Source organism: Ananas comosus, linkage group 8 (genome assembly GCF_001540865.1).
Source record: "Ananas comosus cultivar F153 linkage group 8, ASM154086v1, whole genome shotgun sequence".
NCBI classification, from domain to species: domain Eukaryota; kingdom Viridiplantae; phylum Streptophyta; class Magnoliopsida; order Poales; family Bromeliaceae; genus Ananas; species Ananas comosus.
Window position 1 is genome coordinate 11,316,555 of NC_033628.1, and position 13,035 is coordinate 11,329,589.

General features: G+C 35.7%; 3 protein-coding genes across 4 annotated transcripts; 2 read left to right on the plus strand and 1 right to left on the minus strand.

Moving 5' to 3' along the window:
- LOC109713675 (L-ascorbate oxidase homolog) lies at nt 2,102-6,140 on the plus strand. Its single transcript, XM_020237846.1, has 8 exons — nt 2,102-2,251; nt 2,384-2,493; nt 3,296-3,566; nt 4,080-4,182; nt 4,346-4,691; nt 4,910-5,278; nt 5,423-5,501; nt 5,841-6,140. Exons 1-8 carry the CDS (start codon nt 2,114-2,116, stop codon nt 6,042-6,044), a joined length of 1,620 nt encoding a protein of 539 aa, XP_020093435.1. The 5' UTR covers nt 2,102-2,113; the 3' UTR covers nt 6,045-6,140.
- Nucleotides 8,512-11,482, plus strand: LOC109713874 (GDSL esterase/lipase At5g33370-like). 2 transcript variants are annotated; one of them, XM_020238140.1, is made up of 5 exons: nt 8,512-8,858; nt 10,039-10,169; nt 10,260-10,493; nt 10,583-10,673; nt 11,055-11,482. In XM_020238140.1, the coding sequence occupies exons 1-5, from the start codon at nt 8,576-8,578 to the stop codon at nt 11,279-11,281; spliced, it is 966 nt and encodes a 321-aa protein (XP_020093729.1). In that variant the 5' UTR covers nt 8,512-8,575; the 3' UTR covers nt 11,282-11,482. The 2 variants fall into 2 exon arrangements, with proteins under 2 accessions (XP_020093729.1, XP_020093727.1); XM_020238138.1 differs by having other exon boundaries at nt 8,525-8,858; nt 10,583-10,832.
- On the minus strand, nt 11,576-13,007 carry LOC109713875 (probable rRNA-processing protein EBP2 homolog). Its single transcript, XM_020238141.1, has 2 exons — nt 12,878-13,007; nt 11,576-12,682 (listed from the first exon to the last, which is right to left on the minus strand). Exon 2 carries the CDS (start codon nt 12,653-12,655, stop codon nt 11,768-11,770), a length of 888 nt encoding a protein of 295 aa, XP_020093730.1. The 5' UTR covers nt 12,656-12,682; nt 12,878-13,007; the 3' UTR covers nt 11,576-11,767.

The following is a 13,035-nucleotide window of genomic DNA, read 5'->3' on the forward strand; positions in this document are numbered from 1 at the left end:
GGGCTATAGCCCAAATCCAACATGAGCCTAAACTTTGTGTTTGTTTGTTTGTGTCTCTGCGCATGCATGCGTTTGCGAGTGCATGCATAAGCCACATGCAAACTCATAAGCATGCGCACTAGTCTAAGGTGTATATATATACTATTCTATTATAATTTCAACTTTTGTATAACCCACTGTTTCTCACGCAAGTAACAAAAAGCTTGATAGTTGGTATTTAAAGTCTTAAGTTCGAAGCCAAATTACTTTATATTTTCAACTAAATTTATTTTCTAAAAAAAATAAATGAAACGGATAGCATATCACTAAATTTCTCTTGTAAAAAAGCATATATAATATTCTTATATTAGCATCGCGGTCTTTTTAAATTTAGTAATGCTTTGGATTCTAAGTCACCAACCACACCATCTCCGCATCATCTCTTAGACTCGACCGCTTCGCATAATCAACTTTCACATCATCTTCTCATGAAAAATTTGAAAATTTGATGAAGCGACTCGGTAACAACATAACGCAATAATTTCTCCTTTAGTTTACTTAAATTTATCAAAATTTGATTTTAATTTTAATTTTGATTTTGATTTTGTAGCAAATGTACTCTAATTTTACCACAAAATAATGTGACGGGTTTGGTATACCAATGGTCTAAGCCCGACCCAAACTTTACTGTTGCGCCAAACCCACATGACATGGCTTTCCCGTGCGCGAGCCTCCGAAGCGTTTCGGTTCGGGAGGTCGCGGACACGGCATTGCGATCATGTGGCTCGTGTGGATTTCGCTTATCGGCCACATTACGCTCTTTCGAGGATAAAATTAAAATATTCAAATTTACTTAATCTACAAAAAAGTAATTATTTGTTTCTATGTTTTTTTCATAAAAACATATTAAAATTATCTTAAGTATAAATCATTTTGAATCGCCTATCCAATCTTTCAAAATTTAATTTTATTATTAAACTTTTCAATTCATTTGATTTAAGTCAGGCATTAGTAATTTGATTTCAAAATTTAAATACGTCGTTTATCTATATAAGTTTAGTTAATGTATTTTATATGATTCTCGTAATTATTAATTCATTAAAATAAGTAATTAATTTAATCTTTTATAATTTTGATTTTATTAACCAACTTTTTAATTTTTTTAATTCAAATCAGTCAATGACATATTGACTTTACAATTTGAATAAGTTGTTTAGACTTTAATCAATATATACTTCATACAATTCTTGCAACTATAAATTCATTAAAGCAGATAGGTAGCTTAAATTTCGAATTCAAAGCATGCTGACTGACTCGAATCACAGAAATTAAAAAGTGGTAGTCAATTTAATATGGTTCGTAGTTTATATAAGTTCCAAACATTTTTTTTTATTTCTAATTTCAATTTCAACTAAGTATTTTTTTTTTAGTAAAAAACTAATTGTGCATTTGTGCTATATCAAAATTTCAGATTACAATGATTCAAGAAGAAGCTAGTTTGTTAGTGCATTTGGATTATAGAACATTCCAAGTAATCCAACTTGGGTATATCGCGGCCGTACGCAACACCACTAGGTTGTTACTCGTAGGTATCATCATTTTATTTGTTTCATTTGTTACTAAGACCTATATATATAAGTCTAGTTATTATACTTAAAACTAAGTTTTTAACAAATTGATCGTTAGTAAGATTAGATTTGTAGATAGATAAAAATATTATTCTTAAATAGATTAATCATAACTGATATTTTTCTAACAAATTAAATATAACCATTCAGTTTTATTTAAAATATTTTTCAATAAATTAATTATAATCGTTCGTAAAGATTTTTTTTTTTTTTTGATTCCGTCTGTACGCTTTTATATATAGTATAGATATAAATAGATATAGATAAAGATAGATTTTATATATATATATATATATATATATTGGTGACTTCAATTCATCAATTTTCCTTTTCTTTACTCTCACCATTGATCTTAAGTAGAGAAAGAGAAACCCCTACTAGTAACAAAACTCAATCCCTTCCTCGACACTTCATTAATTTCCACACCACCATGAATCCCACGATATAAGAACGGGAGAGGAGCCCATCATACTATATCCTCCATTAAAATCCAATTTTCTTTTGTTATGGATGCAACTAAACCATCTCTCGCTATTTTGTGTTGCCTCATCTCCGTAATCTCTGTTGTTTCGGAAAGCCCATATAGGTTCTTCAACTGGAACGTCACATTTGGAAACATCTCCCCTCTCGGGCCCCCCCAACAGGTATATTTTTGTTATCAAACGCAAGGAAGAGTATTGAATATAAAATATTAAAAATATCATTACGTATACAAATTTAAGGTTTTAAACTAACCGTTTCTTTTGCATGTTTAATTTATCTTTGTTTGGATTCAGGGGATTCTGATCAATGGGATGTTTCCGGGGCCAGATATCTACGCGGTCACCAACGATAACCTTATAATCAACGTATACAATAGCTTGAATGAGCCATTCCTTATCTCATGGCAAGTGCTCCTTCCTCTTTCTCTTTACATGGATAAGTATCACAAATTTGCTACGTACGTAATTTAAAGCAACAATTTTTTTTTTTTTTCCTCTCAAAAGAGAAAAATATAAGTTTTAGTTCAACATGGGTTTTGGAGGGTGGTTTCATGAAACATAATTTGTTTTGGAGGATATGCATTTAAGAAGTAGGCTTCAAATTCAGTTAATTTGTTCACATCTAAATAATTTGGACGTACGTGAGATTCATCTAACTAACTACAATCGTCTTATTAGGCGTGTGAAATGTGAATGAATAGAGCAACAACACCCCGAATATATTGTAGTATTAAATAAATATTATTTTGCCATGCTTATTTCTTATGGGAAAAATAAAAAAAAGCAAAAAACATACATAATTGATACTTGTTGGGTTTTTGTTATCATTTCTTAGTCAACAATTATGAGACGCTGTAAAATTCGTTTTACACTTTCAACTGAAGATCTGGTTTTGATACCAAATTTAATAATATAATTCGTTAATATTAATAACTCGCTAGGTACTAAACCATTGGCCTAAATTACTTAGCAATACAATCCGTAAGTAACAATAATTCATTATATACTAAACCACAGACCTCAACTATATAGATAAATCCTTTGGTACTAATAAATCATTAGGGACTGAAACACCAGCCGAAAATATTTAATAATTTAACCGGTTGATGTTGCTTCCATTTTCATGCACAACTTTTTATTTAAAGAGTTTTTCATTCTTATATTTTATAAATAATAATTTTTTTTCATCTGATCTGAGATTATTAGGAATGGAGTGCAACAGAGAAAGAACTCGTGGGAGGACGGAGTGTATGGGACAAACTGCCCGATACCGCCGGGCGCGAACTTTACGTACAAGTTGCAGGTGAAGGACCAGATCGGCAGCTTCTTCTACTTCCCCTCCCTCGCCTTCCACAAGGCTGCAGGCGGCTTCGGCGGTATCCGTGTCCTGAGCCGCCCGCTGATCCCCGTCCCGTTCCCGCCGCCTGCCGACGACTTCACCGTGCTCATTGGGGACTGGTTCATGAAAAACCACACGGTACTTAAAATCAAGCTAGCGTAAAACCATCCATCCGAACTTTTCATATATATATCTTTCTATCTATATTTCAAAATTTTCATATTTACCATTTAAATTTCTTTCATGTTTTTCGATCGGCTAATTATCTTTATTTATATGCACTAACTTAAAGTAATGCGCATTAGTCAAATTAGTTAAGGGATACATATTTGTATTCTTGATGCCAAAAAAAAATACTTTCCTATATATATAAAAAAATAAAAAAAATATTTTTTGTTTTAATAAGGGTGGATTTTAACGTCAAAGAGATACTTCTGCGATATACATTATTTGTTAATTATTTTTTAACCATAGGCGACAAATGTAAAAATATCAAAGTTTACGTGATTATTTCTGAAAGAGTCAAAGCTTAGATGACTATGATGCATCCAGTCAACATAATAGCAAATCTAGTCATCGTTTTTTTTTTTTAAATTTTTTTTTTTATTTTTGTTGTTGTTGTTATTGTTGTGGTTCTTCGACGATTCGTAGGATTTGAAAGCAATACTCGACAGCGGAAACAACCTACCATCCGCGAATGGCGTTCTCGTCAACGGCCGCGGCCCTGGCGACTCGATTTTCACTGTTGAACCAGGTATATACTAAAATGTAAAACACATTTATGCGAGTAATTAACGACATTCCAATAAGTTAAGACAAAGAACATCCATCAAACAAACTTAACATTTGTACATTTTTCCGCAAATCATTTCACGATTTTAAATTTGAAACCGCGCATAAATATGAAATTTATGCAGGCAAGACTTACAGGCTTCGGATTTCGAACGTCGGGTTGCAGAGCACGCTCAACTTTCGGATCCAAGGCCACAAGATGAAGCTGGTGGAGGTGGAAGGGATCCACACCATCCAGAACGTGTACTCCTCGCTGGACGTTCACGTCGGCCAGTCCATGTCGGTGCTCGTCACCGCCGACCGCCCTCCTCGCGACTACCACATCGCCGTCTCGACCCGATTCTTGAACCCCATCCTCTCCGGCTCCGCCATTCTCCACTACAGCAACTCGCGGGAGACGGTGTCGGGCCCGCTCCCTATTGGGCAGCGGTATCGGATCGATTGGTCGCTCAATCAAGCTCGTTCGATCAGGCACGTCTGTTTTTGTACTCTTTTTAAAGAACTTTGACGTATATTACATTTTTATTTTAGTCGTTAAATTAAATTTAAATTTAAATTGTCCCGATTGAGCCTAATATATTCGAATTCATAAAATAACCATTTTTTGAGTATTAAAATAGTGTGTGTACATTAATAATTCGGAATAAAAATTTATTATAAGAGACCATTTCTTTTGTGTCAAGACACAGGACGAACCTAACGGCTAGCGGGCCCAGGCCGAACCCGCAGGGGTCGTACCACTACGGCTCGATCAACGTCACCCGTACGATCCGGATCGCGAACTCCAAGTCAACGGTCAACGGCAAGGAGCGGTATGCGGTCAACGGCGTGTCCTTCGTCGACGCGGACACCCCGCTGAAGCTCGCCGACTACTTCAACATCTCCGGCGTCTTCCGTGTCGGGAGCATCCCCGACGCTCCCCCCGCGGCTTCGCCGGTTCGACTTGACACCGCCGTCATGCACGGCGACTACCACGCATTCGTGGAGATCGTGTTTGAGAACACAGAGTACGTCGTGCAGAGCTGGCACCTCGACGGTTATAACTCTTTTGTCGTCGGGTAAGTATTATAAAAGTTTAAGCTGCCAAATAAGGTTTATTTTTATAAATTTATATATAAATATCTTTTTGTTTAATTATGAAACAATGTACTAAAAATAATAATTTTAATAAATCAAAATTTTATTTTTTTTTGGTAATGTAGGATGGATTTAGGGAAATGGAGTCCCGCGAGTCGCAAAGGTTACAACCTTGTGGATGCAATATCGCGTTGCACCGTTCAGGTGAACTGAGAGAACTAGATCTTTTTCATTCTATATAATTCAATAAGTTTTTTTTTTTTTTAGAATTCGAATTTTGTTTTCGCGATGAACAAAACTTATTACTGTGCTTTAGATGATTAAGAAAAAGTTATAAAAGTAGCATGTGCCTATAATTAATTTCCACATCCTATATTTGGTTTGCTTAGTGACCCTAACCTAATTCTACTTAACAACAATGCATGTTTTAAAAAGTTGCCCTATTGAATCAAAACAGGACATAGTTCGGATAAGTTATGTACATTTTTATTTAATAAAATCACGAGATAATCCTATTCCATCCTGTGCAACTTATCCTCGTAGGTGTATCCACAAGGATGGACGGCGGTATATGTTTCCCTCGATAACGTCGGCATGTGGAACCTCCGGTCGGAGATATGGCAACGCCGGTATCTGGGGCAGCAGTTCTATCTCCGCGTCTACACTCCGTCTCATTCGTATAGAGACGAGTTACCGATCCCCGCGAACGCACTTCTCTGTGGAAGGGCTAAACCTCTCCTGCTGTAGCGGACACACGTTAAGCAAGTACAAATCTTAGGAGATTGTTTTCATAAGACATGATACAATTTAGTTTGGTTTGCGAATGGTGAATATTTGTTAGTACGGATCGAGAGGTTATTTTTCTGTGATGTATTCAGTGGAATTTATATATCATCCATTATAGGTTTTCTAGGATGAGAACTATCTATGACTTAATTAAGAGTTTCACAAAATTAGTACGAAAATGAAGTGTTGCGTAAGTAGAAAATCGTGCTTATGCATGATCTACGTACAAATATTCCATAAAAAATTATTTTTTCATTTAAAATTTTATACGTAACGGTGGATCTCACTTTTCCATTGGCTATTCCTGCGTGAGGAAAAATTACAAAATATGGTGTTCCCAATGAAACAATCAATACGATCCTTCAATTTAGTTTCCAGAGGAGAGTTAATGTGCAAAATATATATTATTTAATTCCTAGAGAAGAGTAAAATGTACAATATATTATTCCCCATACCTACTTCTCAATTTAAATATTTTATGAGACTTAACTGCCACACCAAGCAATGCTCTCCAGCTACTCTCTAGTCTCTACTGCCCATAAAATGTGACACTCCATCATGCCCATAAAATGTGACACTCCATCATCCCCTGTAAAGTTTTCCAGTTTGTGCACACCAGACCCATATTAAGTTCATTTATCATTCTACAGGCAACAAAAAAAGTTACCCTTTTAATGGTATGAGTTTGTTAAATATAAAAATATATAAATATTATTATCTAATAGTTTAATTTTTTGGATTACAAAAGGTAGGAGATTCTAAATTTATTATCTAATAGTTTAATCTTTTAGATTACAAAAAGTAGGAGATTCTAAATTTGAGTCATATCAGGTTTCTTGTATTATTACTTTTTTTTATTTAATTTAAATCTACATTATAGATTTTGCAAAAACTTCCAGATTCATACCTAAAAAAAATATTAAATATAAAAATATATAAATATCACTATCTAACAGAGATTGCTTAGTATTATTACACAGAGTTCTTAAATCACCTGAAAATGTTGTTTACCAGAGACATATACCTAGCAATAACTTACACCTGTAGGCTATTAAAGCCATTCTCGGGGCCTAGCCCTTCTTTTCCAACTAAAGGCACTCGGACCATCTAAAAGAAAAGAAAAGAAAAGAAAAGAAAAGAAAAAAAAGCAACTTAGATAGTTTTATTAAGAAAAAAAAATAAAAATATTGCCTTTTGAGTCCTCAACCTTTTGGGAATGGACCCACTCACCACTTATGAAACCCACTTCCTCCTCGCCGCAGCTTTACTCAGGCTTCTGACACGCCTCTTTCCACCTACATGTTTTAAAATCCGGAAAAGATTGTGATCCTATCAAGAGTTTCTCAAGTAGTGATTGAACCATTTTTTTTTATTTTTAATTTTAATTTTATTACATATATATATATATATGTATAATTTTACTATTATTTTTAATTGTATAAAAAATAAAATTTCAAACTAAATAAAGTGGATAAAAATTTTCAGAATTTTCTTTTTACAAAATTAATATGTGGTAATAGAAGGAAAAACCAACAAAATTAATTATGACCCAATTGTAAACCGTTGGATCTTTGATCTGACTTTATTAAAAAATTTGGCCAATTATTCAAAATTAGATCGATTCGTTAATTTTCTAACTGAACTGCCAGCTCAAATGATTAAAAATATAATTTTAACTTATTTATTTAAAGAGTTGAATCAAACCGCTCTATAAAAGTTCCAAGTCAAACTAGTGGAATTGGCCGGTTTAATCTGGGTTTTAAGTTTTAACACACTGCATACTATTGTGTGCATTAGAGGGTCTATAGAGTAGAATTTCTAAAATTTATATTTTAACAATCTTTTTACATGAAAGGCTGTCTCTAGAACAAGTGGCAAAAGAGTTTGGTGGTTGGTACCGAGATTCAAGTTCGAATTCTAGTTGATTCACATTTTTAGCTAAGTTTATTTCTAAATAAAATAAACGAAATGGATGGCATGCTACTTTCTCTAAAAAAAAAACAGAAGTTTTTTTTACATGTGATGATTTTCACAACTGCTTGACGCATTGCTAGTCAATTGATTACTAAAAATTATAATATTTTATACTTAAACTATCTAATATGATATATTGTAGAAAAAATTTTAATTATCCATCTCCCCGCTAGCTAGTGCATTTTTATTTTATCGCTATGTGATTTAAAAAATATTATTTTATTAAAACCACAAGCATTAAATAATAACAAAATATTATAATTTACACAATCATGCACGGAATATTCAATTTATATATATTATAAAATACAAGATAATAAAATAAAAAGTAAAATTATAGAATAAGGAAATACTACTTAATTAATTAATTGCAAGCGAGCAATAATTGATCAGTTTCTCCTTTCCACCTCACTGAGCACCGTGCTTGCTATTGTTCGTGTGCTCGGGCCCCTCCAACCTAAAGCTAACATAAGAACCGCTTCCACACTAGTGAACAATAGTCCCATATTAACTTTGCAATGGCTTTTGTTAGAGAAATAAGATCTCTTCCTCTTTCCTCTCCTCTTCTTCTTCTGCAGTTTCTGAGTTTCATTCTGAGCACTTTTGTCGACGTTGGTGGTGCTGCAACCGCTAAAGTTCCGGCCATTTACGTGTTTGGTGACTCCACGGCCGATGTCGGGAACAACAACTACTTGCCTGGGAGTGCTGCCAAGGCCAATTTTCCGCATAACGGTATCGACTTTCCGTCTTCCCGCCCCACCGGCCGGTTCAGCAACGGCTACAACGGCATCGACTTCTTGGGTACATATTGAGTTTAGCTACTATCTCACTCAAAAAGTTTTCATTTTTCAAAACGTAATGCTACTGATACACTCCAAAATATGTGCTTATTTAAAAATTATTAATTTTCTTTTCATCACATCAATTATATTTTTTTAAATTTTACTTAAAATTATTTAAATTTTTATAAATTTTATAATAAAAAGTGTAAAATTTATATTCTTTTTTGAAATGTATAATTAGAATTTCTTTCATAAGTCTAAAATAATTGGTTGTCATTAGAAATTTGTGTCATATCAGCTGAAACTTCTCCTGTGACAATTTTCACTGCATGATTATTACATGGACGGAATAGAAAAAAAAAAAAAAAAACTGTGGAGAGTTCAAAATTTGTTATCCCATATGTTGTTATTAAACTGCCCTTCTCACTTGACAAGGAAACATGGACGGAATCGAGGAACACAAAAGTTTATCACCAGTTGATCTAATCACTTAATTAATAATTAATAGGAGAAAATATAGTGGATTTTAGCTTTTTTTTTTTTTTTGGTTTTGTTATTTGAACATAAGAAAAAAAGGTTTATGTTACACCATCAGTGTGGAGGAGACGAATGAATGCCCACAATGATTCACACGTGAATATCTCTGGTGTGTTATTATGGCATCATCTGTGTTCTGAAACTGCATGTCATGTTGATGTGGATGTGTTCCATTTAAAGATTCGTAGACTGAGCATGGGGTTTGATAGGATGTAATTAAAAATACAATATAGTTGAAGATGTATATATGTTTATAAATATAATTATTGTAAATACATGCATTTTATTTGTTTGGAATTTATTTGGCTATATATTGTTGAGAAGTGTATTTCTAAAAATTTATGCAGCATTCAAATATATTAAACTAAATATTATATATATATATATATATATATATATATATATATATATATATATATATATATATATAGTTACAATTATATTTAATCAAACAAATCCCTTGATACATTATAGACTTATAGTTGCTCGGAACTGTAGAGTTATCATGTTAAATTCTTACTTAAAAAAAAGGGAAAACGAAAGGCATGTTATATTTCGTAAATTTGATTAATTAACATTTCAAAATTAAACTCGTTATATTTCAATACTTGCACTGCAGTACTATTCTGCGAATTTTTTATATTTTTATGCTATTTGTGCAGCCACACATATGGGGTTTAGGAGGAGCCCTCTACCTTTCCTTTCTCTTACAAATAAAACCAATCACCAAGTTATGAGAGGATTGAGAGGAATAAACTTTGCTTCTGGTGGATCTGGAGTTCTCGATTCGACGGTAAGTGTTGCTGTTCTTCGTAAATTTTGAGCCTAATGTTTTATCAAATCCCTTTTTAGTGTACTAATCTCTTCTACGCTACGCACTTAGGGAAGCACCATTACTCTGAGCAAGCAAATTCAATATTTCGCAACAATACAGTCGAACATTACAGCGCGAACTTCAAGGGAGACAGCTGAATACGTGATATCGAGATCCCTCTTCCTTATCAGCACCGGAGGCAACGACATATTCGCTTTCTTCTCGCAGAATAACTCCCCTACCAATTCGCAGAAGCGAAGATTTACAGCTACTCTTGTTTCAGAATGCACAAACCATGTGAAGGTATACTCTTTCTTTCACAAGCAGTTCAGGTACTCATGTTTGGGAAATAGCTTTTACTTATGAAACCAACTATTCACATAAACATGTAGGCATTATACACTCTCGGGGCGCGAAAATTCGGGGTCATCGACGTCCCGCCTATCGGTTGCTGCCCTTATCCAAGAAGCCTATCCCCTACAGGTGATTGCATCGATTTACTAAACGAGTTGGCGAGAAGGTTTAACAGGGGTATGGGATCACTGATGCAGAATCTCAGCTCAACACTACAAGGATTCAAGTACTCAATTGGAAGTTCTCATAAGGTGGTGCTACAGATAATAAGATATCCTGATGCATTCGGTAAGCGTAGATCAAATCTTAAGAATGTAACATGGTCACCAAGTGAGTGCTTGTTCCTTAGAACCATGACACTCTAATCTTAGAGTGTAATGCAACATGTCAACACAAAGGAATCAACTTGAAAGCACACCAATTAGCAAAAGCATATTTCAATTGGTACAGAGCTTCGCAGTTGAGGAGAATAGAATTGCTTCTAAATCAGAACTTTCTGTTCTTTTGCAGGTTATCGAGAGGTTAGAACCGCATGTTGTGGAGCAGGCAGATTTAATGGCAATTCTGGATGCACACCAAATGCCACCTATTGTTCGAACCGCCGCCAATACCTGTTCTGGGATTTGCTGCACCCCACACACACAACATCGAGGCTCGCCGCCCTAGCCATATTCAATGGTTCACAGCAGTTTGCCGCCCCCATAAATTTCAGGCAGTTGATAGAGGACTCAAACTAAGCTGGATTGATCGATATTCCATGCATTCTCGGTGTTTTACATGCAAGTTTATTTTATACAGAATAAACAAAGAGTGGAGTGGTGCGTCTTCTGCTATGTAAAGAGTAGGGTGATGAAATAGTGTAAAGGTGCTTAGATTTGTAGTAGTAACATTGTTGTAAGATGGTAATTTATGTGATATGTTGCTTACACTTTTGTTTAGCCCAATGTCTAGAACAGCTTATCTACTCAAGAAGCAAAAGCATTGTATCACACAACAATTCAAACATACGATGTTCAAAGAGTATAAACACGTTATTGGAACACAAACCTGCATATAATTAGGTGAAAATTTTGACATACTGAAGCCCTTTTTCAATCTTACAATCCACCAAGAATTACTATAAGTTGTGAAACAATTCCCAAAGATGATGCATCATAAAGTAAAAACTGATAAAGGAACACAAAATTTCATAGGCACAGCTCTCGCTCTTTTTTCATCATAAACTACCCGTTTCTTTTCTTGCTCATCCCTCCCTTGTTGAACCCTCGCAAGTCATTTGTAGTCTCGGCAGTGTTCTGCTTCTTCACACCTTTCCTACCCCCATGCCCGAACTTTGAATCTCTGTAATCCCTCTTCTTCCTGTTCTTCTCCTGACCCTTCTTCCCTCCTCTCCGAATCCCTCCACTCCGATCACCGGGAGCGACCCCCGTCTTCCTCTTCTTCGACCTCGCGAATCCGTCATCACCGTCGAAACCCAAATCCATCTCGCCATCCTTTCCCTTCGCGAACCCGCTCTGCTGCCGCTGCTTCCGCCACTTCTTCACCGACTCAATCTCCTCTTTCTTTCTCTTGGCCCTCTCTTTCGTCTTCTGCGCCTGGACCTCCTTCGCGACCTTCTTCGCCTCCCTCATCTTCTTTCTCTCCTCGGCTTCCTCAATTCTCTTCTTCTCCGACAAAACCCTGCCTTTCACCTTCAGCATGTGCGCGTCAGTCTTAACCATCTCCGCGTAGTAATCCGGGGGCCGAAGGAACGGGATCTTCATACCCTGCAGCTTATCAAATGCTTTGCGAGTGCCGTCCAATGCCTGCGTGTAGAACGCCAGCTCGCGGCCGAGATCGTCGTTCACGTCGACGCCTTCCGCCTGATCGTGATCGACGGTTAATTTGTGAATCCATTCGACGTTTTCCGGCCAGGAAATGTCTTCGAGCTTCTCGAGAAGGCCGTCCCTGTTGTATATCGCATTTTTCGCGGGCTCTGCGCGAACTTCTTCGGATTCGGAATCGGAATCGGAATCGGAATTCGACTCTTCGTCATTAATTTCGTTCAAATTGTCATGTTCTTCCATCGTATCCTCACTATGCGAGGGATCTTTCTTATGAATTCCGACCATTCGGAGCCGGAACAGAGAATTTGGTAACTGAACAAAGCCAAAATTTTGAACTTAGGGTTTAGATTATAGGGCCTAGTAAATAATGATTGTACGGGAGAAAATATTGCCTAGGGTTACTACGAGATAAGCGAGGGACGGATCAAAAATAATATCTTCGATCAAAAGGTGAAAAAAAATTTGCAAAATTTGGAATCATGAGAGAGAGAGAGAGAGAGAGATTACAGTGAGGGGGCGCAGGGGAGCGGCTAACACCGTGGTGGCGGCGACGACGTTGAACGAGGAAGATGAGCAACTCCTCTAGGGCTTTGTCACGAGAAAGTAAGGGGTTTTGAGGGTTTAAAGGGTATTATTGGGTCGGGTTCGGGGTCATTTAAATTCTC

Bases quoted from the DNA above. Each gene is read 5' to 3' on its own strand.
- LOC109713874 (XM_020238138.1), top strand. From the start codon at position 8,576: ATGGCTTTTGTTAGAGAAATAAGATCTCTTCCTCTTTCCTCTCCTCTT. The intron at 10,170-10,259 runs GTAAGTGTTGCT...CTACGCACTTAG, and splicing joins CTGGAGTTCTCGATTCGACG to GGAAGCACCATTACTCTGAG. The intron at 10,494-10,582 runs GTATACTCTTTC...ATAAACATGTAG, and splicing joins AATGCACAAACCATGTGAAG to GCATTATACACTCTCGGGGC.
- LOC109713875 (XM_020238141.1), bottom strand. From the start codon at position 12,655: ATGGTCGGAATTCATAAGAAAGATCCCTCGCATAGTGAGGATACGATG.
- LOC109713675 (XM_020237846.1), top strand. From the start codon at position 2,114: ATGGATGCAACTAAACCATCTCTCGCTATTTTGTGTTGCCTCATCTCC. The intron at 2,494-3,295 runs GCAAGTGCTCCT...TGAGATTATTAG, and splicing joins GAGCCATTCCTTATCTCATG to GAATGGAGTGCAACAGAGAA. The intron at 5,502-5,840 runs GTGAACTGAGAG...TTATCCTCGTAG, and splicing joins TATCGCGTTGCACCGTTCAG to GTGTATCCACAAGGATGGAC.